The sequence below is a fragment of the Coturnix japonica genome, chromosome 10, assembly GCF_054131305.1.
Source record: "Coturnix japonica strain WE chromosome 10, WE-NBRP24, whole genome shotgun sequence".
Taxonomy (NCBI): Eukaryota; Metazoa; Chordata; class Aves; order Galliformes; family Phasianidae; genus Coturnix; species Coturnix japonica.
Genome location: NC_140672.1, coordinates 2,695,646 through 2,722,750, shown reverse-complemented (window position 1 = coordinate 2,722,750; position 27,105 = coordinate 2,695,646). Strand labels below are relative to the sequence as shown.

Sequence of the window (27,105 nt, the reverse complement as noted above, 5' to 3'; positions counted from 1 at the left end):
CCCCTGTAATTACCCCCTACAATTGCCCCCAACTCCTTTAACACCCCCCTACAATCACCCCCCACTCCCTATAATTGCCCCTACAGCTCTTTCCTGCTCCCTATCATTACCCTGGCAATGCCCTCTGCCCTTTCCCATTGCTCCCACCCTATAATTGCCCCTGCAATTACCCCCCACCCCCTGCAATTGCCCCCATTGCCGTTTGGCCACGCCCCCATTCCCCGTAGCCCCGCCCACATCCTTTAGCCCCGCCCACATCTCCGTAGCCCCGTCCATATCCCTTAGCCCCGCCCGCCTCGCCGTGACTCCGCCCACATTCATGTGGCTCCGCCCCCTTCTCCCCGTGGCCCCGCCCCCTCAGCCTCCAGCTCCGCCTAAGCCCCGCCCCCCTCTCCCTGTTTCCTCCCCTCTCCACCAATCGCAGCTCGGCGTCTGCGGGGCGCGTTCATCGGGCCAACCAATGAGAAGCGCGCGGGACTCGTGCGAACCAATGAGAATCGCGCGCGCAGCGCGGGCTCTGCTCGGTGCGTCGTGTGGTGGCGGCGGCCTCGAGCGGGCGGTGCCGCCATGGAGCCGCTCCGGCCCGGACAACATGGCGGACAACATGGCGGACAACATGGCGGACAACAACATGGCGGCGGGCGGGGCTGGGTACCGGGCTGGGTACCGGGCTCGGTACCGGTGGGTGCCCGTGGCCGCTCTGTGCTCCCGGCCGTGGCCTCCCCTCCTCCCCCGGGCCCGCCCCGCTCGGTTCCGTCGGTCCCGGCCGAGCTGGGCCGCGGTTTCTCGGTCCGTCCGTCGGTTCCGCCCGGTTCTGACGCTGTTCCCGGTCCGGAGTCGCTCTCGTCGCTGCTTTGGAGCCTCGGCTTCAACCCGCGCCCTCCATCATCACCATCATCACCATCACCACCATCATCCCACACGGAGCCGGAGCTGCGGCCTCTCGGTGTGTCCCAGCCCGGCCCGGTCCGGCCCGGTTCGGTTCGGTTCTGTTTGTTTGCGGCCTGTCGGTGCCGTGGGCCCGTCCCGGTGCCGGTGTTCGCTGTGTTCTCATTGTCCCCCCCCATCCATCCTACAGGCCGTGCCGCTCTGTGCCGCGCCCTGCACAGCCCGCAGAGCCCCGGGGTGGGGGGACGAGGAGCCGAGATGGGGGCGGAGATGGGAGCGAGGGGACGGTGAGTCAATGGGGGGGACGGGGCGGGGGTGTCTGTGTGTGCCCCCCTATGTGCCCCCCCCCCAGTTCTATGTGTGCCCCCCCCCCGTTCTCTGTGCCCCCCCCCCGTTCTATGTGCCCCCCCCTGTTCTATGTGCCCCCCCCCCCGTTCTATGTGGCCCCCCCCGTTCTATGTGTGCCCCCCCCCGTTCTTTGTGCCCCCCTGTTCTATGTGCCCCCCCCGTTCTATGTGCCCCCCCCCCCCAGTTCTATGTACCCCCCCCCAGTTCTATGTGCCCCCCCCCGTTCTATGTGCCCCCTCTGTTCTATGTGCCCCCCCCCGTTCTATGTGCCCCCCCCCAGTTCTATGTGCCCCCCCCCGTTCTATGTGTGCCCCCCCCCGTTCTATGTGCCCCCCCCCGTTCTATGTGCCCCCCCCGTTCTATGTGTGCCCCCCCCCCCGTTCTTTGTGCCCCCCCCGTTCTATGTGCCCCCCCCCCGTTCTATGTGCCCCCCCCGTTCTATGTGCCCCCCCCAGTTCTATGTGCCCCCCCCGTTCTATGTGTGCCCCCCTGTTCTATGTGCCCTCCTGTGTGCCCCCCCCGCCCCGCTCTCTGTGCCCCCCTGTTCTGCTCTGTGTGTGTGCCCCCCTGCTCTCTGTGCCCCCCAGGCTTCACATCGTTGCTGTTGGCAGAGCTGGGGCTGCCCCTCTCCCCCCCCCCCCCCCTTTAACCCCCCATCCCCTGTTTGATGCCCCCAGGATCCAGCCTCACGCTGGTGGGGGGGACGTGCCGCCCCCTGTCAGCCCCACTGAGAGACCCCCGGCCTCACCCCCTGCTGAGCTGTTGTGCCCTCCTGGGCCTGGACAACAGGCTGCAGCGCTGCCGGGACCACCACAGGCTGCCGGCAAGCAGTGAGTCAATGGGGGGGGGGTGGGCTATGGGGGGCTGGGAGGGGGCTGGGGTGGGCTGAGCTGTGAGATGTGGGCTGGGTGTGGGCTGAGATGGGAGCTGGGGGGGATGAGCTGAGCTATAGGGGGCTGGGGCAGGCTGAGCTGTGGTCTGGGGGGGTGCTGAGGTGGGGGCTGGGAGGGGGGCTAAGCTGGGGACTGGGGGGGAAGCTGAGTTGGGGGCTGGGGGGGGGCTGAGCTGGGGGTTTGGGGAGGGCTGAGCTGGGGACTGGGGGTAGGTTGAGCTGTGGGCTGGGGGGGGCTGAGCTGTGGGCTTGGGATGGGAGGCTGGGTGGTGGGCTGGGGGGGTGGGCTGAGCTGGGGGCTTATGGGGGGGCTGGGGGGGTGCTGGGCAGGGGGGTGGGCTGAGATGGGGGCTGAAGAGGGGCTGAGCTGTGGGCTGAGATATGGGGGACTGGGGGGTGCTGGGCTGTGGGCTATAGGGGGGCTGAGCTGTGGGCTGGGGGGGTGTGTGCTGTGGGCTGCGGGGTCTGAATTGGGGGCTGGAGGGGGGCTGAGCTGTGGGCTTGGGGTGGGAGGCTGAGCTGTGGGCTGAGGGGGGGGCTGAGCTGGGGGCTATAGGGGGGCTGAGCTGTGGGCTGTGCTGTGTGCCCCCTGCCTGCCCTGCTGTGTCTCTCAGAGCTCCCACCACGAAGCCGGTGCCGAAGGGAACAGCCGTGGCCGTGGGGCTGAACCTGGTGCGAATCTACTGCCAGAACGACTCGGTCTATCAGTACCACGTCACCTTCAGGTAATTAAGGCACTGTTAATTGGCTGCCCCGCTCAGTCTATCAGCACCACATCACCTTCAGGTAATTAAGGTGCCATTAATGGGCAGCCCCGCTCACCACCAGGTGGAGCTCCACCTCTTACCCCCCCCATGGGTTTCCCTGTGCCCCTATGGTGTGTTGTGGGGCTGGGGGTGATGCATCGCTGCCCCCTGTGCCCCCCCAGCCCCGAGGTGGAGTGCAGGAGCATTCGCTTTGCCATGTTGAAGGAGCAGCGCGAGGTGACGGGGGACGTGACGGCGTTCGATGGCTCCATCCTCTTCCTGCCCATCCTGCTGCCTCAGGTGGGGCCAGAGCTGCTGCCATCCCCTGCCATGGGATGCAGTGATACCCCCCCACAGAGACACACACACACACACAACCCTGCCATGGGATGCAATGATCCCCCCCCCACAGAGACACTCACACACACACAACCCTGCCATAGGGATGCAATGACCCCCCCCCCCACACACATACAGCCCTGCCATAGGGATGCAGTGACCCCCCCCCACATACAGCCCTGCCATAGGGATGCAATGACCCCCCCCCACATACAACCCTGCCATAGGGATGCAATGACCCCCCCCACACACACAACCCTGCCATAGGGATGCAATGATCCCCCCCCACACACACAACCCTATGATTGCTGAGTCCCCCCCCCACCATCCTTGCTATGGGGATGCAATGCCCCCCCCTCCCCAAACAACCCTACCATGGGAATGCAATGATCCTCCCCCCCCCCCCAACCCTATGGGTGAGTGCTGACCCCCCCCCCCCCCCCAACCCTGCCATGGGGATGCAGTGACCCTCCCCCCATATATAACCCTATGGGTGAGTGCTGAGCCCCCCCCCCCCCACATCCTTGCCATGGGGATGCAATGACCCCCCCATACCCCCCAATGTTGAGTGCTGATCCTGTTCCCGTTTGCAGCCGCTCAGCCTGACGGCGCTGCGCAGGACGGACCAGGAGCAGATCAGCATCAGCATCCAGCTGACCAAAGTGCTGGAGCCCAGCTCCGACCTCTGCATCCCCTTCTACAACGTGGTGTTCCGCAGGTCAGCATCTATGGGGCTTTTATGGCCTCATTTTTATGTTCGGGGTCTGATGGATCCATGAGCCTCTATGGGGCTTTTATGGCCTCGTTTTTGTGCCATGGTCTGATGGATCCATGAGGCTCTATGGGGGTTTTTATGGCCTCGTTCTTGTGCCCATGGTCTGATGGATCCATGAGGCTCTATGGGGTTTTTATGGTCTCCTTTTTATGCCCATGGTCTGATGGATCCATGAGGCTCTATGGGGTTTTTATGGCCTCGTTTTTGTGCCTGGGGTCTGATGGATCCATGAGGCTCTATGGGGTTTTTATGGGCTCCTTTTTATGCCCAGGGTCTGATGGATCCATGAGGCTCTATGGGGTTTTTATGGTCTCCTTTTTGTGCCTGGGTTCTGATGGATCCATGATGCTCTATGGGGTTTTTATGGGCTCCTTTTTATGCCCATGGTCTGATGGGTCTGTGCTGCTCCTCAGGGCCATGAGGATGTTGGACATGAAGCTGGTGGGCAGGAACTTCTACGACCTGTCCAAGGCCACCGTGCTGCAGCGCTACAGGTGGGGCTGGGGCTGAGCTGGGGCTGTGATGTGTTGGGCTGTGCTGGGGCTGTACTCAGACTGGGCTGTGCTGGGGCTGAGCTGTAGTGGGGCTGAGTTTGGCTATGCTGGGGCTGTGCTGTGTTATGTTGGGGCTGAGCTGGGGCTGTACTATGTTGTGCTGGGACTGAGCTGGTCTGTGCTGTGCTGTGCTGGGGCTGTGTTGGGCTGGGGCTGTGCTATGTTGGGGCTGAACTGGGCTGTGCTGGGGCTGAGCTATAATGGGGCTGAGCTGGGCCTGGGCAATGCTGGGGCTGTACTGTGTTGTACTGGGGCTGTACTGTGTTGTACTGGGGCTGTACTGTGTTGTACTGGGGCTGAGCTGGGCTGTATTCTGTGCTGCTGAGCTGTGCTCTGTGCTGCTGAGCTGCTCTGCTCTTTTCCCTTGCCTTCAGGCTGCAGATCTGGCCGGGTTACTCCGTCAGCATCCGCAAGAAGGACGCTGGGCTGTTCCTGACAGTGGACACCGTCCATAGGATCATCCAGGGTGAATCCGTGCTGGCTTTAATGTGAGAGGGGGGAGCCAGGGGCAGCAGCCCCGAGGTGATGGGGTGGGTTGGGGGTCCCATAGATATGGGGGCTGTGGGGTTTGGGTTCCGTGCAGGCAGTCCATCTGCAAGCAGAACCCCAGCAGCTTCCACGAGGAGTGCACCAAGCAGCTGGTGGGCAGCACGGTGCTGACCCGCTACAACAACCGCACCTACCGCATCGACGACATCGACTGGGACAAGACCCCCCGCGACAGCTTCACCCTGGGCAGCGGGGAGCAGATCAGCTTCGTGGAGTACTACAGGTGGGGGGGCTGCAGGGGGGGGCGGGGGGTTCAATGGGGCGACTGGACCCCACCATTGTGGCTCAGTGGGGGTTGGGGGGGGGGTTATGGGGTCCCTCATCACCCCCCATCAGGTAACGGGGCACTCCGGCCGTTTGGGGGGGGGCTGCAGGGGAGCTGGGGGGGGTTGCTTTGTGAGAAGCCAGGCTTATAGCGTGGGTTTTGGTCCATCTCCTCTATGGGGTGTCTATGGGGGGCTGAATCCCCCTTTTTGGGGTTCAATGGGGTGGCTGGACCCCACCATTGCGGCTCAGTGGGGGTTGGGGGGGTTATGGGGTCCCTCATTGCCCCCCATGGGGTAATGGGGCGCTCCGGCCCTTTAGGGGGGCTGGGGGGGTTGCTATGTGAGAATCCTGGCTTATACTGTGGGTTTTATGGCAGCAAAACGTATGGGATCACGGTGCGGGAGCTGGAGCAGCCGCTGCTCATCCACAGGCCCAAGGAGAAGGTGGTGCTGGGGGGCAAGGTGAGAACAGGGGGGGATTTGGGGAGGGGGGGTTGTGCTGTGTGTGCTTTAAGCCATGAACTGGGCCATCCTGCAGCCACGGCTGGACATGGTGCTGCTGCTGCCCGAGCTCACCTTCCTGACCGGCATCTCGGAGGTCAAGAAGGACGGCCGCATGCTGAAGGTCAGTATTGTTTGCTATAGGGGAAGGGATGGGGTTTGGCCGTGGGGCTGCCCCACAGCTCGCTCTGCCCCATAGGACGTGATGCGGGAGATGCTGCAGAGCCCCCAGCAGCACTACGAGTCTCTGTGCAGTTTGCTGCACCGCATCCAATGCAACCAGGAGGCGTCGCAGGAGCTGAAGCGCTGGGGGCTCATCCTGAGCCCCGACATCCACAGGGTAAATGGGGGGGTGTTAAAACACCCCACAGCTGTGTGAGCTGCACGGGAGCTGCATTGGTGCTGTGTTCCCTGCAGACCCAGGGCCGCATTCTGCCTTCGGAGAGGGTCAACCTGCGGCGCTGCTCCTTCATCGCTGCTGAGGACGTCAACTGGAACAGGGAGGTGGTGAGAGAAGCTGCCATCTCCACGGTGAGAGCACGGCTCAGCAATGGGGTCACATCCTCCATAGGGTGCCATTGTCCATAGGGTGCCATTGTCCATAGGGTGCCATTGTCTATAGGGTGCTGTTATCCATAGGGTGCCATTGTCTATAGGGTGCCGTCGTCCATAGGGTGCCGTCGTCCATAGGGTGCCATTGTCTATAGGGTGCTGTTATCCATAGGGTGCCATTGTCTATAGGGTGCCGTCATCCATAGGGTGCCGTCATCCATAGGGTGCCATCGTCCATAGGGTGCCATCGTCCATAGGGTGCCGTTGTCCATAGGGTGCCATTGTCTATAGGGTGCCGTCATCCATAGGGTGCCATCGTCCATAGGGTGCCATCGTCCATAGGGTGCCGTTGTCCATAGGGTGCCATTGTCTATAGGGTGCTGTCATCCATAGGGTGCCATTGTCTATAGAGTACCATTGTCTATAGGGTGCCGTCATCCATAGGGTGCCATCATACCCCCCGGCCCCACAGGAGCTGAGTGTTGCAGCATCCCCCCCCCATATCCCCCCCTTTGGATGCTCCCCCTGCCCCACACCTCCCTGTTCCCCCCCAGGTGGACATGAACTGCTGGCTGCTGGTTTACCCGCGGCGCCTGCAGGACGTCACCAAGAACCTGGTGTCTCTGCTGCGGAGCTGCTGCGGCCCCATCGGGATGCAGGTGAACCAACCTGGGCTGGTGGAGCTGAAGGACGAGAGGCTGGAGACCTACGTGAGAACCATCCGCAGCGTGTTGGGCCACGAGGTAAAGGGGGCTGGTAAAGGGGGCTGCTATGGGGGGGTTCATTTAATCTATGGGGATTTGGGGGTTGCAGCTGCATGCTGTTGTTGGGTTGTTCTGCTGTGTCTCCATGCAGGACAAGGTGCAGCTGCTGCTGTGCATCACCACCGGCACCAAGGGGGACGTGTACAGCGCCATCAAGAAGCTGTGCTGCGTGCACAGCCCGGTGCCATCCCAGGTATGGGGGGGGGGACCCCCAAGCAGGGCTGGGTGTGGGGCAGCCCCACAAGTTCATGTCTCACGTCTCCATCCATCTGCAGGTCATCAATGTGAGCTCCCTGCAGGGCCACATGGCCAAGCTGAGGAGCGTGGTGCAGAAGGTGCTGCTGCAGATGAACTGCAAGCTGGGAGGAGAGCTGTGGGGGGTGGACATCCCGCTGGTGAGAGGGGGACATGGAGGGGGGGCTGCTCCACCTCCAGCATGGAGGGGGGGGGGACAGCATGGAGGGGGGCACAGCATGGAGGGGAAGGGGGAGTAGGGTTAGGGTGGGGTAAGGGTTAGGGGTTGGGGTTGGGTTAGGGTTAGGTTAGGGGTTAAAGTTGGGGGTCGGGTTAGGGGTCAGGTAGGGGCTAGGTTGGGGTTGGGTTCGGGGCAGGTTAGGGTTGTGTTAGGGGTTGGGTTAGGGATTAGGGCTAGGTTAGGAGTTGGGTTAGGGTTAAGGTTAGGTTAGGGGTTAGGTTAGGATTAGGGCTAGGTTAGGGTTGGGTTAGGGTTGGGTTAGGGGTTAGGTTAGGGTTGGGTTAGGGGTTAGGTTAGGGGTTAGTCCCTCACCCCCAGCCCTGCCATTGCCTCCCTGTGCAGAAGCAGCTGATGGTCATCGGGATGGACGTGAGCCACAGCAGAGGGACGCGCTCCGTCATCGGCTTCGTGGCCAGCACCAACCAGTGCGTGGTACCGGGCCGGCCTGGCTCTGCTCTCCCCCCCTCCTGGGGACGGGGTCAGCCCTGCCTTGGCCTCATGCAGTGCTGGGGCAGCACCGGGCCCCGTCCCCAGCTGTGCTGTTTCCAGCTGTGCTGTCCCCAGCTGTGCTGTTTCCAGCTGTGCTGTTTCCAGCTGTGCTGTTTCCAGCTGTGCTGTTCCCATCCGTGCCCTGTTTTGTCCCCCCAGGCTGCTGACCCGCTGGTATTCCCGTGTCGTCTTCCAGCTGCCGCAGCAGGAGATCGCCGACAGCCTGCGGCTCTGCCTGGCCAACGCGCTGCAGCAGTTCCACGAGGTGGGGAGGGGGGGCAGCAAACAGCCCCCGAGCAGCTGTGAGCCCTGCAGGAGGCCTGGCCTCATCAGGGGCTGCATTGCCCTCATGCAGCGCTGCATTGGGTCCTTTATGTGTGGGTGCTGTGGGTGCTGTCAGTGCTGCTCGGTGCTCACACCTCCCCAGCAGTGCAGCATGGGGGGGGCTGCATGTGCTGCATGTGCTGCTTGCTCTGCCCCCACCCTGTGCATCCATCCCAGCACAGTGAGGGCAGGGGGGACCCGCAGGGCTGAGTCCGTCCCCATCGGCAACATCACCCCCCACCCCTTCCCCCCTCCTCAGCCCTGGGGGACCCCAACCCCCCCATCTTCTACCCCCTCCCCTCATCTTCTACCCTTTCCCCCATCTTCTCCCCCCCTCCCCCACCTTCTACCCCCCCATCTTCTATCTCCCTCCCCATCTTCTATCTCCTCTCCCCCCACATTCTACCTACCCCCCATCCTCTTACCCCCCCATCTTCTACCCCCTTCTCCCCCATCCCCCCATCTTCTACCTTCCCCCCCATCTTCTACCCCCTTCCCCCCATCTTCTACCCCATCTTCCATCTTCTACCCCTCTCCCCTCCATCTACCCCCCTATCTTCTACCTCCCCCCCATCCTCTACTCCCCCATCTTCTACCCCCTTCTCCCCCATCTTCCACCCCCCCCATCTCCTACCCCCCTTTTTGCCCCCCAGATGAACCACTGCCTGCCCAAGAAGATCGTGCTGTACCGTGACGGTGTGTCCGACAGCCAGCTGGACACGGTGCTCAAATACGAGATCCCGCAGCTGCAGAAATGCTTCGAGGCCTTCGAGAGCTACAGCCCCAGCATGGCCGTGCTGGTGGTGCAGAAGCAGATGGGCACCAACTTCTACTCCGGCTCCTCGGATCACATCTCGGCTGCGCCTGCAGGGCTGGTCGTGGATCACAGCATCACCAGCACCGAGTGGTGAGCGGGGCGGGCTGTGCTGGCTGCGGGCTGCGGGCCGGGCCGTGCGTGTGCTGTGCAGGCTGCGCTCTGCTCCACTGCAGGCAGGACTTCTTCCTGCTGGCCCATTGCCCGCGGCTGGGCTGCAGCGTCCCCACGAGGTACATCTGTGTGCTCAACACCGCCAGCCTCAGCACCGAGCACCTGCAGAGGTGAGGGGGGATGCGGGGAAACTCCTGTTGCAGGGCTGGGTTGCATTGGGGCGTTGCATCCTGCAGTGCTGCATTGGGGGCATTGCATCCTGCAGTGCTGCATTTGGGGCGCTGCATCCTGCAGTGCTGCATTTGGGGCGCTGCATCCTGCAGTGCTGCATTGGGGGCATTGTATCCTGCAGTGCTGCATTGGGGCATTCCATCTTGCAGTGCTGCATTGGGGCGTTGCAACCTGCAGTGCTGCATTTGGGGCATTGCATCCTGCTGTACTGCATTTGAAGGCACTGCATCCTGCTGCATGGGATCCTGCATCCTGCTATGTTGCATTTGGGGGGTGTGGCATCCTGCAGTGCTGCACTGGGGCACTGAATCCTGTGCTGCATTACTATGCTGCATCCCGCTATGCTGCATGGGATGCTGCATTTTGGGGCGTTGCATCCTGCAGTGCTGCATTTGAGGCATTGCATTCTGCCATGCTGCATTAGGGAGGTGCATCTGGGGTGCTGTGTCCTACTATGATGCATTTGAGCACTGCATCCTGGGCTGCATTGGATGCTGCATCCTGCCATGCTGCATTGGGGCGTTGCATTCTGCCATGTTGCATTGGATGCTGCACCCTGCTATGCTACATTGGGGCACTGCATTATGTTGTGCTGCATTTGGGGCATTGCATCCTGCTGTGCTGCACTGGGGCACTGCATCCTGTGCTGCATTGGGGTGTTGCATCCGCTATGCTGTATGGGATGCTGCATCCTGCTGTGCTGCACTGGGGCACCGCATCCTGTGTTGCATTAGGGTGCTGCATCCTGTCACGCTGCATTGGGGCACCACATCCTAGGCTGCATTGGGGCATTGCATCCTGCTGTGCCGCATTGGGGTGTCATATGCTGTGCTATATTGGGGTGCTGCATCCTGTGCTGCACTGTGGCTCTGCACGCAGCCCAGCAGTGCATTGCAGCCGTGCATTCCCTGCCCTGTCGCTGACTGTCCTGTCTGTCCCCAGGTTGACCTTCAAGCTGTGCCACCTCTACTGGAACTGGCCCGGCACCATCCGCGTCCCTGCGCCCTGCAAGTACGCGCACAGGTTGGCCTTCCTGGCCGGGCAGGTGCTGCAGCACGAGCCCAGCGTGCAGCTCTGCAACCAGCTCTTCTTCCTGTGAGCGCAGCCCCTTGCAGCCCTTATTGCAGCCCTTCTTATAGCTCCATGCATCCCCCCCTTGCATCCCCCCCTTGCATCCCCCCCTTGCATCCCCCCCTTGCATCCCCCCCTTGCATCCCCCCCTTGCATCCCCCCCTTGCATCCCCCTCTTGCATCCCCCTCTTGCATCCCCCTCTTGCATCCCCCTCTTGCATCCCCCTCTTGCACCCCCCTCTTGCATCCCCCCTTTGCATCCCTTCCTGCAGCCCCTTGCAGCCCCTCTGCTTTCTCCCCCATGTTTCTGGTTCCTTTATGGGGTTTCCCATTTCAGGTTGTTATTATGGGGGGGGGCATTGAGGTCACTTTGCTGCCTGCCCAGCTCTTCCCCCCCCCCTTTATTTTCCATTCCTTTGCAGTGTGATAACAGGGAGCTGATAAGGAGCTGATAAGGGGGGAGGGGGGTTGGGGGGGGTCGGGACTTTGATTCCTCCCCGCTCCGCTGTGATCTCTGCTGCCTTTAGTTTCCTTTGCTGCTCCCTTTGCCTTTTCCTGCCCGTTCCTGTGGCTGTTGCTCCCCCCCCTTCCATTAAAGCTGTTCCTTCCAGCACTGCCGTGTTTATGGGGGGGGGGGTCCCTTATTACTGCCCCCCATCCCCAAATGGGACCATCCCCCCCATCCCCCATATGTGTCTCCATTGGGGTTAATCATTCACTGCCCCACAGCGGACTTTGGCTGCGGCTGCTGTGGGGCGAAGGCAGAGCAGGGAGGGGGGAAACGGGACCCCCCCCATCCCCATCCCCCCCTATGGGACCCCCACCCCCCCTATGGGACCCCCACCCCCCCATAGGCCCCCATGGAATGCAGCCCCCCCCCCACCCCATGGTCTGCTGCTCAGGCGCAGCTCAAGGGCTCTTGTCTCTATTGCGGGGGGGGGGGTCTCGCCTCGCTGCCCCATAAGTGATGTGTGGGGTGATGGGGGCCATCCCCATGGGGGGGGGGCTTTCCTATTTGGGGGGGGGGCTTTGGATGGGGGGTTGTCCATCTCCTCTATGGGGTGTCTGTGGGTCCATATGGGGCTGAATCCTCCTGGGGGGGTTAAAGGGGCGGCTGGATCCCACCATTGCGGCTCATTGGGGTTATGGGTCCTTATGGGGTTATCGCCCCCCAGCAGGTAACGGGGCGCTCCGGCCCTTTGAGGGGGGCGGGGCGGCGGGTGCGAGGCGCTGATTGGTGGGCGGGGCGCTGTGGGCGGGACGATGGGTGACGTCGGCCAATGGGAGCGTTCCCCGTGCTGCGGGTCGAGCGTGCGCAGCGCGGGACGTGGAGGGAGAGAGAGAGACTGAGGGAGGAGGTAATGGGGGGGGATAGGGGTAATGGGGTTATGGGGTTATGGGGTGGGGAATATGGGATGGGGTGGGGGTGGGATAGGGATGGGGGTAATGGGATGGGGATAATGGGTTTGGGGTGGGGAAGGGGAGGGATGGGGTTAAGGATGGGGAGTGGGGTGGGGGGGGGTCGTGGGATGGAGACCCCCGTGTGCCTCCCCCCAAACCCCCCCACCCGAGTGTGGGGTGGCCGGCAGCGGGATGTGGGGCAGCGCCCCATATGGGCTGTAGGGTCGCTCTCCATACGGGCTGTAGAGTCGTGCCCTATACATGGGCTGTAGGGTCGAGTTGTAGGGTCGTGCCCCATATGGGCTGTAGGGTCGAATTGTAGGGTCGTGCTCTATACAAGTTATAGGGTCGCGCTGTAGGGTCACACTCTATGCGGGCTGTAGGGTCGTGCCCCATATGGGCTGTAGGGTCGAGTTTTAGGGTCGTGTCCCATATGGGCTGTAGGGTCTCTCTCCATACGTGCTGTAGGGTCACGCTCTATACATGTTATAGGGTCGCGCTGTAGGGTCGCTCTCCATACGTGCTGTAGGGTCCCGCTCTATACGTGCTGTAGGGTCCCGCTCTATACGTGCTGTAGGGTCCCGCTCTATACGTGCTGTAGGGTCCCGCTCTATACGTGCTGTAGGGTCGCGCTGTAGGGTCGCGCTCCATCTCCGTCCCCGCTGTTTTTAATGGGATCGATGACGGCCGGGAAACGCCACGAAGCGCTTCAGGGAAGCGGGGGGGGCTGGGGGGGGGGGGCGCTGCCGCTGTGCCACCACCATCCCATGGCGGGATGGATGGATGGGGGGGGGCGGAGCTCGGTGCCCCCCCGGGGCGGATCCGCTCCATCCCCCCCCGCCCCATCGCGCTCATGGAGCCGCGGGGCGGGGACGGAGCTGAAGGTCAGCGGGGCTGCGGGGTGGGGGGGGCGGGGAGGGACCCCCGGGGGTGGGGGGCGAAGGGACCCCAGGGACCACACGGAGCGGGGGGGGGTGGGTCTGGGGTCGGAACGTGCGTGGATGTGGGGGGCGGCCCCACCGGGGATGGGGGCGATGGGGTCTATGGTTGGTTGAATCCAGGGGGTGTTTGTTGGGGTCCGGGGGGTGTTGAGGTCTGGGGGGTGTTTGTTGGGGTCTGGGGGCGATGGGGTCCGGAGGATGTTGGGGGTCCGGGGGGGGTGTTTGGGTCCGGGGGGCGATGGGGTCTGGGGTTGTTGGGGTCCAGGAGGTGTTTGTTGGGGTCTGGGGGGTGTTGGGAGTCTGGGGGTGTTTGTTGGGGTCCCGGGTTGTTGGGGTCCAGGTGTTGGGGTCTGGGGGGTGTTGATGGGGTCCGGGGGGCTATGGGGGTCCGGGTGGTGTTTGTTGGGGTCCGAGGTTGTAGGAGTCTGGGGGTGTTGGGATCCGGGGGATGTTGGGGGTCCGAGGTTGTTGGGGGTCCGGGGGGTGTTCGGGTCCAGGGGGCGATGGAGTCCGGGGGGTGTTTGTTGGGGTCTGGGGGTTGTTGGGGTCCGGGGGGCGACGTGGATCCGCTGCGGGTCATCGCGGTGCTGCGCCCCCCTTTGGCAGCGAAAGGGTTAAACGCGGAGTTGGCTGAACCGTCCGGGCCGGGAACAAAGCGCTGCACAGCGGCACTAAGCCATAAACCCATAAACCCCATAAACCCCATAAACCCCATAAACCCCATAAACCCCATAAACAACAACCCGACACAGCGCCCATAACGCTGTGGGGATGTGGAGGTTGGGGGGGGGCTGCGGGGTCTGGGGGCTCCTGGGGGCTGTATATAGGGCCATAGGAGCACTGTATGTAGGGCCATATTAGCACTGTATATAGGGCCATTGGAGCACTGTATATAGGGCCATATTAGCACTGTATATAGGGCCATATTAGCACTGTATATAGGGCCATATTAGCACTGTATATAGGGCCATAGGAGCACTGTATATAGGGCCATATTAGCACTGTATATAGGGCCATAGGAGCACTGTATATAGGGCCATATTAGCACTGTATATAGGGCCATATTAGCACATCGCGGCGCTCCCTTGCCGGGCGCTACGTGGAGCTGCGATCGATGAGCGGCAGTTTGGAAGGGAGCGGAGGGCAAAGGATGGAGCGGGGTGTGGGGTGTGGGGTGTGCAATGGGGTGTGGGGTGTGCAATGGGGTGTGCAATGGGGTGTGGGGTGTGCAATGGGGTGTGCAATGGGGTGTGGGGTGTGCAATGGGGTGTGCAATGGGGTGTGGGGCCGGGAAAGGGAAACACGGTGGGAGTGAGTGTGGGGCGGGATATGAGGAGGTGGGGGGCACTGAGGGGCTGTGCACAGCCTGCACCTATCCTGCATCTATCCCGTCCTGTGCATGGCCTGCATCTATCCTGCACCCATCCCATATCCATCCCATCCTGCACCCATCCCAGCCTGCACCCATCCCAGCCTTCATTTATCCCATCCTGCACCCATCCCTGCACCCATCCTGTATCCATCCCATCCTGTATCCCTCCCTCCCCGCCCCCGTCCCCATTCAATTCCATCAGAGCCTTTATGGTCCCTCGTTGCTCCCTCGCTCCTCCTCCCCCTCGGGACCCCCCGTCCCTCATCCCGTCCTTCATCCCCCTCCTCACCCCGTCCACATCCAGGTCCCGTTGCGGGGCCGCCGCGTGTCCGTCCGTGTCCGTGTGTCCGTGTCCGTGTCCGTGTCCCTCGTGTTCCCGTCCCTCGTGTCTCTCGGTTCTGTCGGTTCCGTCCCGTTCCCGGTATCTCCGCGCTCTGCTGCCCCCTCCCGATGCCGCCGCTGAGCGGGTCGGTGCAGCCGGGACCTGCAGCCGTGCAGTGCAATGCAGTGCTGTGCAGTGCTGTGCTGTGTAATGCAGTGCAGTGCAATGCAGTGCTGTGCTGTGCAATGCAGTGCAGTGCTGTGCAATGCAGTGCTGTGCTGTGCTGTGCAATGCAGTGCGGTGCAGTGCTGTGCTGTGCAATGCAGTGCAGCGCTGTGCAGTGCAGCGCTGTGCAATGCAGTGCTGTGCAGTGCTGTGCAGTGCTGTGCAATGCAGTGCTGTGCAGTGCTGTGCTGTGCAGTGCAATGCAGTGCAGTGCAATGCAGTGCTGTGCAGTGCTGTGCAGTGCTGTGCAATGCAGTGCTGTGCTGTGCAATGCAGTGCTGTGCAGTGCAATGCAGTGCAGTGCAGTGCAGTGCAGTGCTGTGCTCCTCCTGCAGCGCTCACCGCCATGACCAGCCCGTCCATGCTGCCGCTGCTGCTGCTGTTGTCCATGCACCGGGTCCCAGCGGGCGCCGAGGAGCCGCAACCTGCGCTGTCTGCAGCATCATTCGTGCAGGATCTGCTGCAGCGCTACGGGGGGGGCCGTGCGCTCAGCCTGGAGCAGCTGAAGTTGCTGCTGACCCGCCTGGACGTGGGGCTGGGCCGCAGCAACGGATCGGAACCGCGCAACAACGTGTCCCGGGTAAGACGAGCTCACGGGCCCCTCCAGGCGCCGTATTGTTGCATCCCTGCAGCGCCGCATTGTTGCAAACTGTTCTCATCTCCTGCAAACTCTGCCCCCTCTCCCCCCTTGCAGTGCTTCAGTTCAGCCGAGCTGTTCGCCGTGCACAACCTGAGCCGCAGCTCGGTGCTGGGCGCTGCGGAGCTGAGCGCGTTCTGCCCCGCCGTGCTGCAGCAGCTCGAGTCGGCGGCGTGCGCTGCAGGGAACCTGCAGGACCAGGAGCAGCAGCAGCAGGAGACAGAGGAGAGCAGGCCCAGCTCTGCTGAAGGTACCGACACGGGGTCCACGTTGGGGGGGGGGGGGGGGTGCATCCTCCTGCTGCTCCACACTCAGCTTCAGCTGCTCGGAGCCGGGCTGCATCGATAGGCTGCATTGTTGGGGTGCATTGTTGGCCTGCATTGATGGGCTGCATTGATAGGCTGCATTGATGGGCTGCATTGATGCCCTGCATTGATAGTCTGCATTGATGGGCTGCATTGATGGGCTGCATTGATGCCCTGCATTGCTGAATGTGGGGGGCTCTGGGGTGACGTGGGCACTGCTGGGATCAGCCCCATCTGCAGCCCCCCCTGCAGCTCCCATATACACACACATCCCTATGGAGCTCCCATATACACACACATCCCTATGGAGCCATATTCCCTCCAGGCTGAGCCAGGTGGGTTCACCCCTAAAGAGTCCGGAGCCGCCATGGACCCTTCCCCTTCCCCCCCACCCGGCCCTGTAATATCTGCCCCCCGTTTCTTCTCGTTCCGCAGTGTGGGGGTTTGGTTTTCTCAGCGTGTCGCTGATAAACGTGGCCTCGCTGCTCGGTTTGCTGCTCGTCCCCTGCACCCAGAAGGCCTTTTTCAGCCGCGTCCTCACCTTTTTCATCGCGCTCTCCATCGGCACGCTGCTCTCTAACGCGCTCTTCCAGCTCATCCCAGAGGTGCGGTCCCACGTCTCCGCCTCTCTCCTGTCCCAGGGCAGCTCTGCTCTGCTGCCCCCTCTGCCCCCCTTCAATCCAAGGCATCCCTGCACATACACCTGATGGCACCATGGGGCTCCATGGGGTCCCTCCGAGCTCTGGGTGCAATCAATGCAGGAGATGCAGGACCTGCAGCATCACCCTGAGCCCTTTGGAGCTCCATCCTGCCCTTTATCCTATTGATTCAATCCAAGGCATCCCTATACATGCACCTGATGGCACCATGGGGCTCCATTGGTTCCTCCGAGCACTGGGTGCATTCAATGCAGGAGATGCAGGACCTGCAGCATCACCCCGAGCCCTTTGGAGCTCCATCCTGCCCTTTATCCTATTGATTCAATCCAAGGCATCCCTATACACCTGATGGGGCTCCATGGGGTCCCTCCGAGTACTGGGTGCATTCAATGCAGGAGATGCAGGACCTGAGGTTTGGGGCTGTGGATGCAGGACCTGCAGCATCACCCCGAGCCCTTTGGAGCTCCATCCTGCCCTTTATCCTATTGATTCACTGCAGCTTTTTGCTGACACCAGGTTTCCCGGTGCTCGGATGGATCTGAGTTAATTGAGTTGTAATTGGAATGGGTCGGTTCTGGAGTTGGATGGATGCAGCTCTTACATTGAGCTCCTCCCAAAGCAAACCTTATAGCACAGCCTTCCTAAAGCAAACCCTATAGCACAGCCCTCATTGCCGTGCCGTTCCAGCAGCGCTGTTGTATGCGGGCAGGACGTCCCTCATCCCAGCTGTGTTACGGAGCAGCAGCCCCACAGCTGCACAGTGACGAGCAGCACATCGCACCCCACACTCTGCCCCATAAGGAGGCGGTTGTCAGTGTTCCCTTCCAGCTCCACAACCAACCATGGGTCAGAGCGCTGCGCTCTGTGCTGCCGGGGCTGAGATGGGGCTGAGCGGTGCATTGTAGGTGCTCAGTGGTGCATTGTAGGTGCTCAGTGGTGCATTGCAGGGCTCAGCGGTGCATTGTAGGTGCTCAGTGGTGCATTGTAGGTGCTCAGTGGTGCATTGCAGGGGCTGAGTGGTGCATTGCAGGGCTCAGCGGTGCATTGCAGGGCTCAGTGGTGCATTGCGGGGCTCTGTGGTGCATTGCAGGGGCTGATCAGTGCATTGCAGTTGCTCAGCGGTGCATTGCGGGGGCTCAGTGGTGCATTGCAGGGGCTCAGCGGTGCATTGTAGGTGTTCAGTGGTGCATTGTAGGTGCTCAGTGGTGCATTGCAGGTGCTCAGTGGTGCATTGCAGGGCTCAGCGGTGCATTGCAGGGGCTGATTGGTGCATTGCGGGGGCTCAGTGGTGCATTGCAGGGGCTGAATGGTGCATTGCAGGGGCTGAATGGTGCATTGCAGGTACTCAGCAGTGCATTGCAGGGGCTCAGTGGTGCATTGCAGGGGCTCAGTGGTGCATTGCAGGGGGCTGATCGGTGCATTGCGGGAGCTCAGCGGTGCATTGCAGGGGCTGATTGGTGCATTGCAGGGGCTCAGCGGTGCATTGCAGGGGCTGATCGGTGCATTGCGGGAGCTCAGCGGTGCATTGCAGGGGCTGATTGGTGCATTGCGGGGGCTCAGCGGTGCATTGCAGGGGCTGATTGGTGCATTGCGGGGGCTCAGCGGTGCATTGCAGGGGCTGAGCGGTGCATTGCGGGAGCTCAGCGGTGCATTGCAGGGGCTGATTGGTGCATTGCGGGGGCTCAGTGGTGCATTGCAGGGGCTCAGCGATTATTGCAGGTTCTCAGTGGTGCATTGCGGGGGCTGTGTGGTGCATTGCAGGGGCTGAGCGGTGCATTGCAGGGCTGAGCGGTGCATTGCGGGGGCTCAGTGGTGCATTGCAGGGGCTCAGTGGTGCATTGCGGGGGCTCAGTGGTGCATTGCGGGTGCTCAGCGGTGCATTGCAGGGCTCAGCAGTACATTGCAGGGGCTCAGTGGTGCATTGCAGGTGCTCAGTGGTGCATTGCAGGGGCTGAGCGGTGCATTGCAGGGCTCAGCGGTGCATTGCGGGGGCTCAGTGGTGCATTGCAGGGGCTCAGTGGTGCATTGCGGGGGCTCAGTGGTGCATTGCGGGTGCTCAGCGGTGCATTGCAGGGCTCAGCAGTACATTGCAGGGGCTCAGTGGTGCATTGCAGGTGCTCAGTGGTGCATTGCAGGGGCTGAGCGGTGCATTGCAGGGCTCAGCGGTGCATTGCGGGGGCTCAGTGGTGCATTGCAGGGGCTCAGTGGTGCATTGCGGGGGCTCAGTGGTGCATTGCGGGTGCTCAGCGGTGCATTGCAGGGCTCAGCAGTACATTGCAGGGGCTCAGTGGTGCATTGCAGGTGCTCAGTGGTGCATTGCAGGGGCTGAGCGGTGCATTGCAGGGCTCAGCGGTGCATTGCGGGGGCTCAGTGGTGCATTGCAGGGGCTCAGTGGTGCATTGCAGGTGCTCAGCGGTGCATTGCAGGTGCTCAGTGATGCATTGCAGGGGGCTGATCGGTGCATTGCGGGAGCTCAGCGGTGCATTGCAGGTGCTCAGAGGTGCATTGCGGGAGCTCAGCGGTGCATTGCAGGGGCTCAGAGGTGCATTGCGGGAGCTCAGCGGTGCATTGCAGGGGGCTGATCGGTGCATTGCAGGTGCTCAGCGGTGCATTGCGGGGGCTCAGTGGTGCATTGCAGGGCTCAGCGGTGCATTGCGGGGGCTCAGTGGTGCATTGCAGGGGCTCAGTGGTGCATTGCAGGGGCTCAGTGGTGCATTGCAGGTGCTCAGCGGTGCATTGCAGTTGCTCAGCGGTGCATTGCAGTTGCTCAGCGGTGCATTGCAGTTGCTCAACGGTGCATTGCAGGGGGCTGATCGGTGCATTGCGGGAGCTCAGCGGTGCATTGCAGGGGCTCAGCGGTGCATTGCGGGGCTCAGCGGTGCATTGCAGCTCCCTGCTGCCCTGCAGGGCTGGGGGCTGCAGCTCCATGCATCGTGTTCTGCTGCCCGGCTGCTTTCTGAGGGTCCCCCCCTCTGCTCCCTCCCTGCAGAGCCGCCCCCAGCACCGCTCAGCCCCATTCACCCCACAGATCCAATGGACGCAATCACTAATCAATGTCTTTTCTCTCCCATCTCTCTGCTCTCGGTGTGGATTCCTTCCTGCCCCTTTCCTCCTTCCCTCCCCCATTGATCTCCTTTCCCGTCCCATATCCCTGGGGTTGGGGTTGGCTCACCGCAGTCTGGGGTTACGGGTTCCTCTGCGTCACCGTCATCTCCCTGTGCTCGCTGGTGGGAGCCAGCGTGGTGCCCTTCATGAAGAAGACCTTTTACAAGCGGCTGCTCCTCTACTTCATAGCTCTGGCGATTGGAACTCTCTACTCCAACGCCCTCTTCCAGCTCATTCCCGAGGTACGGGGCAGGCCGGGGCTGCGGCGGTGGGTTGGTGGTAGGAGCTGAGCCCCGCGGCCCATTGACCCTCCTGGTGTGTGGGGCTGGGGTCCCTTCACATGGGTGGTGGCGCATGGGATGGGCTGGGTGGTCTCATCCAGCTGTGATGGTTCACTCAATGATGACCCTGGTCTCATCCAGCTGTGATGGTTCACTCAATGATGACCCTGGTCCCATCCAGCTGTGATGACCCACTCAATGATGGCAGCCCCATATACAGGGGGTCTCACCCTATAGGCAGCATCACAGCCCAGGGCAGGTCGGGAGCAGGAGGAGCCGTGGGGCAGAACAGAGCTCAGAAAGAGGAAGACCCCGATGGGCTGAGGGCAGGGGGACGACACGCAGCCCCTCCGTGCTCTCATTGCTCCTTTCTGCCCTCAGGCGTTTGGATTCAACCCCCAGGAGGATTATTACGTCTCCAAATCCGCCGTGGTGTTCGGGGGCTTCTACCTGTTCTTCTTTACAGAGAAGATCCTGAAGATGCTGCTGAAGCAGAAGGACCCGGTGAGGTCTCAGCTCTCTGCCCCACAGCTTAAATGGGCACTGATAGCGTTCCATTGGCAGTACATGGCAGTGCTCCGTTTCCTGGCTGTTTGGGGGGCTCTGATGGGTGTTTCATCCAAGCATTGGGGTGGGAAACATCACATAGAGCCAAGGAAGGTGACGTTGGTGCCTCTGTCCTGCAGCATCACCACGGGCACAGCCACTACAGCACGGAGCCGCTGCCCTCCAGGAAGGACCGGGAGGAGGGGGTCACTGAGAAGCTGCAGAACGGGGACCTGGACCATATGATCCCCCATGTCACCAATGAGATGGAGTGCAAGAGCCCACCTGGGGATGAGAAGGTGGTGGTGGGGTCGCTCAGTGTCCAGGTTGGTGCCTTATCACGGAGGGTTGGGGGTCTCCATGGCCATGCATGGCTCAGGGCCTGGATGTCCATGGACACAGTGTCCTGGGGGTGGTGGGATCAAACCTTCGGATGAGCTGCCATGGCTGGGACGGATCCCCTGGTGCTGAGCCCCGTGTTTATGGTGCTTCCAGGACCTTCAGGCCTCGCAGAGCGCGTGCTATTGGCTGAAGGAGGTGCGCTACTCCGACATCGGCACCTTGGCCTGGATGATCACCCTGAGCGACGGGCTGCACAACTTCATTGACGGGTTGGCCATCGGCGCCTCCTTCACCGTGTCCGTCTTCCAAGGCATCAGCACCTCGGTGGCCATCCTGTGCGAGGAGTTCCCCCATGAGCTGGGTACGTTGGACATGGCAAAGCTGCCCTCGGTGCTGCCCCTCTGCAAGGCTCCCATGGGCCGGCAGGATGCCCTTGGTCCTCCGGGATGCCCCGGCATCTCCCCAGTCCTTTGGGATGCCCTGGGTCCTCCTGGACTCCCCTGGTCCTCCAAGATACCCCAGCACTTCCCCAGTCCTTTGGGATGCTCCTGGTCCTCCAGGATGCCCCTGGTCCGCTGGGATGTCCTTTGATCCTGCAGGATGCCTTGGGTCCTCCTGGATTCCCCTAGTCCTTCGGGATGCCCCAACACTTCCCCAGTCCATTGGGATGCCCCTGGTCCTCCAAGATGCCCCCAGTCCATTGGGATGCCCCAGCACTTCCCCAGTCCATTGGGATGCCCCTGTTCCACTGGGATGCCCCTGGGTCCTCTGGGATGTCCTTTGATCCTGCAGGATGCCCTGGGTCCTCCTGGATTCCCCTAGTCCTTCGGGATGCCCCAATACTTCCCCAGTCCATTGGGATGCCCCTGGTCCTCCAGGATACCCCAATACTTGCCTAGACCTTTGGGATGCCCCTAGTCCACAGGGATACCCCAGCTCTTTCCCAGTCCATTGGGATGTTCCTGGTCCTCCACAGTTCCCCCAGTTCTCCAGGATTCCCCTGGTCCTCTGGGATGCCCTGGGTCCTCCTGGACTCCCCTGGTCCTCCAGGATACCCCAGCACTTCCCCAGTCCTTTGGGATGCTCCTGGTCCTCCAGGATGCCCTTGGGTCCTCTGGGATGTCCTTTGATCCTCTGGGATACCCTGGGACCTCCTGAATTCCCTTGGTCCTCCGGGATGCCCCTGATTCACTGGGATGCCCCAGCTCTTCCCCAGTCCATTGGGATGCTCCTGGTCCTCTGGGATGTCCCTTGGTCCCCTGGGATGCCCTGGGTCCTCCTGGACTCCCCTGGTCCTCCAGGATACCCCAGCACTTCCCAAGTCCTTTGGGATGCCCCTGTTCCACTGGGATGCCCCAACACTTCCCCAGTCCTTTGGGATGCCCCCAGTCCATTGGGATGCCCCTGGTCCTCCATGCTGCCCCATCACATCCCTGTTCTTCCCGTTGTTTCTCGGGTGTTGGAGGAAGGTGGGGTGGAATAAACCCAGCGCTGGTGGGAGGGAAAGAGGGAGAGGCTGTAAACCACAGCGAGCAACGGCTAAAAATAAGGAGGTAATGTGATGTCTGAGGTTTAAATTTAGATGGAGACGATGAAGGAAAACAAGGAGGCTGTTGGATCGGGGTGGTTTGGGGCTGGGGTTGGGGTGGGCAGAGCCCAGCAGTGATCCTGACCTGGTGCTGAGTGCCAGCTCTAATGGAAGGCTATTGGAATGTATGGGGTGATTCGGCCTCGTGTTAATGCTGCCCCATAGCAGCTGCTGGGCAGCCCCCTCCTCACCCTGTGGCTATTGGAATGTATGGGGTGATTGATCCTCATGTTAAAGCTGCCCCATAGCAGCTGCAGGGCAGCCCCCTCCTCACCCTGTGTCTATTGGAATGCATGGGGTGATTGATCCTCATGTTAAAGCTGCCCCATAGCAGCTGCAGGGCAGCCCCCTCCTCACCCTGTGGCTATTGGAATGTATGGGGTGATTGATCCTCATGTTAAAGCTGCCCCATAGCAGCTGCTGGGCAGCCCCCTCCTCACCCTGTGGCTATTGGAATGTATGGGGTGATTCGGCCTCGTGTTAATGCTGCCCCATAGCAGCTGCTGGGCAGCCCCCTCCTCACCCCGCCATCCTCCTCCTGCACAGGGGACTTTGTCATCCTGCTGAACGCGGGGATGTCCATCCGCCAGGCGCTGTTCTTCAACTTCATGTCAGCCTGTTGCTGCTACGTGGGTTTGGCCTTCGGGATCGTGGCCGGCAGCCACTTCTCTGCCAACTGGATCTTCGCTTTGGCTGGAGGGATGTTCCTGTACATCGCATTGGCTGATATGGTGCGTGCAAGGACCGGGACCCGGTGTTGGGAGCAGGACCCAGTGTTGGGATCAGGACCCGGTGTTGGGATCAGGACCCGGTGTTGGGATCAGGACCCAGTGTTGGGATCAGGACCCAGTGTTGGGAGCAGGACCCAGTGTTGGGATCAGGACCCAGTGTTGGGAGCAGGACCCAGTGTTGGGACAAGGACCCAGTGTTGGGAGCAGGACCCAGTGTTGGGATCAGGACCCGGTGTTGGGATCAGGACCCGGTGTTGGGAGCAGGACCCTGTGTTGGGATCAGGACCCAGTGTTGGGAGCAGGACCCAGGGTTGGGAGCAGGACCCAGTGTTGGGAGCAGGACCCAGTGTTGGGAGCAGGACCCAGTGTTGGGATCAGGACCCAGTGCTGGGATCAGGACCCAGTGTTGGGATCAGGACCCGGTGTTGGGATCAGGACCCAGTGTTGGGAGCAGGACCCGGTGTTGGGATCAGGACCCGGTGTTGGGATCAGGACCCAGTGTTGGGAGCAGGACCCAGTGTTGGGCCCAGGACCTGGTGCTGGCAGTGGGGGCTGTGCTGCGGGTCGGGCCGAACCTCTGACTGCTCCATGTTCTGTTCCTTCTGTTCCTTCAGTTCCCAGAGATGAACGAGGTGAGCCGGGAGGACGAGCAGAGCGGCAGCGCGCTCATCACCTTCGCCATCCAGAACGCGGGGCTGCTGACGGGCTTCACCATCATGGTGCTGCTCACCATGTACTCGGGGCAGATCCAGATCGGGTAGACCCGGCCCGAGCCCTGCACCAAGTTTCCCTTTAGCTTTTTATCTGGGGGGTGGGATGGGGGGGTTTTCCTTTCCGACGGACCCTGTGCAGGCACTGACGTCATGGACACTACAGGAGAGGCTTTAAAGCAATCACGGACAACACAGACACAAGGCAGGGGGGGATTCTTCCCCCTTTATTGCCATAGGACTGAACTGACCCGGAGCTGCTCCCAGCAGCACGTTCCTCGTGTTGAAGGACAGAGTTGTGATGCAGGAGCTGCACTGCTGCCCTGCTGCTGTGCTGTGCAATGGGATGCACCATGCAATGGGATGCACCATGCAATGGGATGCACCATGCAATGGGATGCACCATGCAATGGGGTGCACCATGCAATGGGATGCCACTGTGCAATGGGATGCACCATGCAATGGGATGCACCATGCAATGGGATGCCACCATGCAATGGGATGCACCATGCAATGGGGTGCACCATGCAATGGGGTGCCACTGTGCAATGGGATGCACCATGCAATGGGATGCACCATGCAATGGGATGCACCATGCAATGGGGTGCACCATGCAATGGGATGCGCCATGCAATGGGGTGCACCATGCAATGGGGTGCACCATGCAATGGGGTGCACCATGCAATGGGATGCCACTGTGCAATGGGACAGCTCTGCAGTTGCACTGTGCAATGGGACGCCGTGCTCTCCCTGTGGGCGCTGCAGGGTGTGGGGCTGGCGCTGGCCGCGAGCTGCCCCTGCTGCCCCACATTGGGATGCTCAGAGATGGGGGCGGCTCACACGAGGAGCAGGAACTTCTCAGCTGCTTCTTGGAGCAACCACAGCACGAGGGCAGCGACACAGAGCAGGAGGAACCAATGGAGGAACCGATGGAGGAACCGATGGAGGAACCAATGGAGGAGCTGATGGAGGAGCTGATAGAGGAACTGATGGAGGAGCTGATGGAGGAGCTGATGGAGGCTCCATGAGCACAGTTTGCAGCTTGAGCCTCTTCCCTGCCGTCCTCTGAACCGACCCTTGGAGCTGCTCCTGTTCTGCCTGGGGAGGATGAGGAGGAGGAAGAGCTGTTGTATGAAGCAGTTTTATTAATCACACTGTGGGTGTCAGCGCTCAGAGCAGAGCAGATGAAAGCATGCAGCACGTGCAGCGCTTGGAGCTGCATTGGGATGCAACGGCTGTAAGCAAAGCAAACCTCTGCTCTGCAAGCAGGGAGGGCAGAGAGCAGAGCAGGGCAGGGCAAAGCAAAGCAGAGCAAAGCAGAGTAAAGCAGAGTAAAGCAGGGCAGGGCAAAGCAGAGCAGGGCAGGGTAGAGCAGGGCAGGGCAATGAGCCCCATCCCGGCTGCAGGCAGCCGCAGCCCCCCCTGTGCCCACACAGACACTGGGAACAGATCCCTGTATCCCTGTTTTAAACCCTGAGGTTTGGGGGGGGTGGAGCCTTGGGATGGGGGGGGGGGGGGGGGGGTATTTTTGGTGTATTTTTGTTTGTTTTTTTCTAAAAACAAGAAAAGCAAACAGAAAACAGACTGTGAAGCTGTTGGTGCATTGCAGCCTTGTGGTGGAGCCGGGATGGTGCTGGTGTTCCTTATATTCACTGTGTGAACGGAGCTGTTATCACATTGATAGCATTGCACAGCACACCTGCATTGCTCCAGGGTCCTGCAGCCCTTGGGAGGTGCTTGATGGCATCTCCTGCTGCTTCCTGCACATGCAATGGATGCAATGGATGCAATGGATGTTCTGCCACCCTGTGCTGGAGCTGAGGCTCTGCAGGATCCTCTACCTGTGCTGGAATAGCAGCTCTGCTTTATAGGCTGCTCACACTGACAGCTCAGCAGTGGGCACAGCCCCGTCCTGCTGCATTGCTGCCCACTGCAGCGCTGCATGCTGCTGCAGCGCCCAGGTGCTTCAAGGCAAAGCTGCTTTGGATGAGCTGCTACTTGCACCATGGGTAGCCTGCAGGATTTGCTGCATCCAGGTTAAACAGCAGCAGAGCAGGAGCTGAACAGAACCAGAACTGAACAGAACCAGAGCTGAGCAGAACCAGAACTGAACAGAACCAGAACTGAACAGAACCAGAGCTGAACAGAACCAGAACTGAACAGAACCAGAACTGAACAGAACCAGAGCTGAACAGAACCAGAACTGAACAGAACCAGAACTGAGCAGAACCAGAACTGAACAGAACCAGAGCTGAGCAGAACCAGAACTGAACAGAACCAGAGCTGAGCAGAACCAGAACTGAACAGAACCAGAGCTGAGCAGAACCAGAACTGAACAGAACCAGAGCTGAACAGAACCAGAGCTGAGCAGAACCAGAGCTGAGCAGAACCAGAACTGAACAGAACCAGAACTGAACAGAACCAGAACTGAACAGAACCAGAGCTGAACAGAACCAGAGCTGAACAGAACCAGAGCTGGGCAGAACCAGAGCTGGGCAGAACCAGAACTGGACAGAACCAGAGCTGAACAGAACCAGAGCTGAGCAGAACCAGAGCTGAACAGAACCAGAGCTGAACAGGACCAAGGAACATCCTTCATGCTGTAGATGAGCATGGAAAACCTTTGGGCTGTGTTGGATGTCCTCTGTGTCCCACAGAGCTGAGACCCAACACTGGGCTGCACCAGAACCTCTGATGGGGACCATGTCCCTGTCCTCATTTCACATCGAATCCCTCCTCATTTCACATCGAATCCCATTTGTTGCCCACTGTGAGGGGTCTGCAACCCAAACAAGCACCCTATGGAGGAACGAGACTCCTCGCAGAGGGCAGCCCACCATCCTGGGGGGGGGGTCTATGGGTGTTATGGGGGGAAGGAGACCCTCCCTCACCCCATGACGGGTGGGAGCAGCTCCAGCCTTCATGGCTGGGACGGAACAAGTTGGGAAGGCGACCAGCCTTGACTTTGGGTTGGTCCTGTTGTTTCCATTCCCAACACTGACTTTGGGTTGTTCCCGTTGTTTCTATGCCCAATTCAGCAGCTCCAGCCCCATATTTGTATAACTCAGGTGTTGTCCAGAACCGAGAGCGTCACTCTGTGAGCTGCCACGTCTCCATCTCTTTGTACGACTCCATCAATAAAAGATGGCCCATACAGGTGGGGATGGCGGTGCACTCTGTGGGGCTCCATCAGCTCCTGTTGTTCAATGGGCCGGAGCTGAGGCCCCACGTTGCCTTAAAGTCCAACA

The 27,105-nt window shown here is 61.1% G+C and overlaps 2 protein-coding genes across 7 annotated transcripts; both read left to right on the top strand.

Moving 5' to 3' along the window:
• Positions 1-420: 420 nt before the first annotated feature.
• PIWIL2 (piwi like RNA-mediated gene silencing 2) lies at positions 421-11,302 on the top strand. The gene is made up of 21 exons (XM_085510477.1): positions 421-946; positions 1,079-1,175; positions 1,914-2,066; positions 2,743-2,853; positions 3,057-3,174; positions 3,807-3,931; positions 4,402-4,482; positions 4,917-5,030; positions 5,126-5,314; positions 5,735-5,819; positions 5,896-5,982; positions 6,058-6,198; positions 6,276-6,389; positions 6,965-7,153; positions 7,266-7,367; positions 7,450-7,569; positions 7,992-8,074; positions 8,298-8,403; positions 9,116-9,369; positions 9,453-9,560; positions 10,564-11,302. The coding sequence occupies exons 1-21, from the start codon at positions 568-570 to the stop codon at positions 10,718-10,720; spliced, it is 2,913 nt and encodes a 970-aa protein (XP_085366603.1). The 5' UTR covers positions 421-567; the 3' UTR covers positions 10,721-11,302.
• SLC39A14 (solute carrier family 39 member 14) lies at positions 10,609-27,011 on the top strand. 6 transcript variants are annotated; one of them, XM_085510481.1, is made up of 9 exons: positions 10,609-10,632; positions 15,289-15,533; positions 15,648-15,840; positions 19,732-19,901; positions 20,322-20,444; positions 20,627-20,812; positions 20,982-21,189; positions 22,963-23,147; positions 23,762-24,056. In XM_085510481.1, exons 2-9 carry the CDS (start codon positions 15,300-15,302, stop codon positions 23,906-23,908), a joined length of 1,446 nt encoding a protein of 481 aa, XP_085366607.1. In that variant the 5' UTR covers positions 10,609-10,632; positions 15,289-15,299; the 3' UTR covers positions 23,909-24,056. The 6 variants fall into 6 exon arrangements, with proteins under 6 accessions (XP_085366607.1, XP_015706296.2, XP_085366606.1 ...); XM_015850810.3 differs by lacking the exon at positions 10,609-10,632 and adding an exon at positions 11,955-12,050 and having other exon boundaries at positions 23,762-27,011; XM_085510480.1 differs by lacking the exon at positions 10,609-10,632 and adding an exon at positions 12,864-12,977 and having other exon boundaries at positions 19,849-19,901.
• The last annotated feature ends 94 nt before the right edge of the window (positions 27,012-27,105 follow it).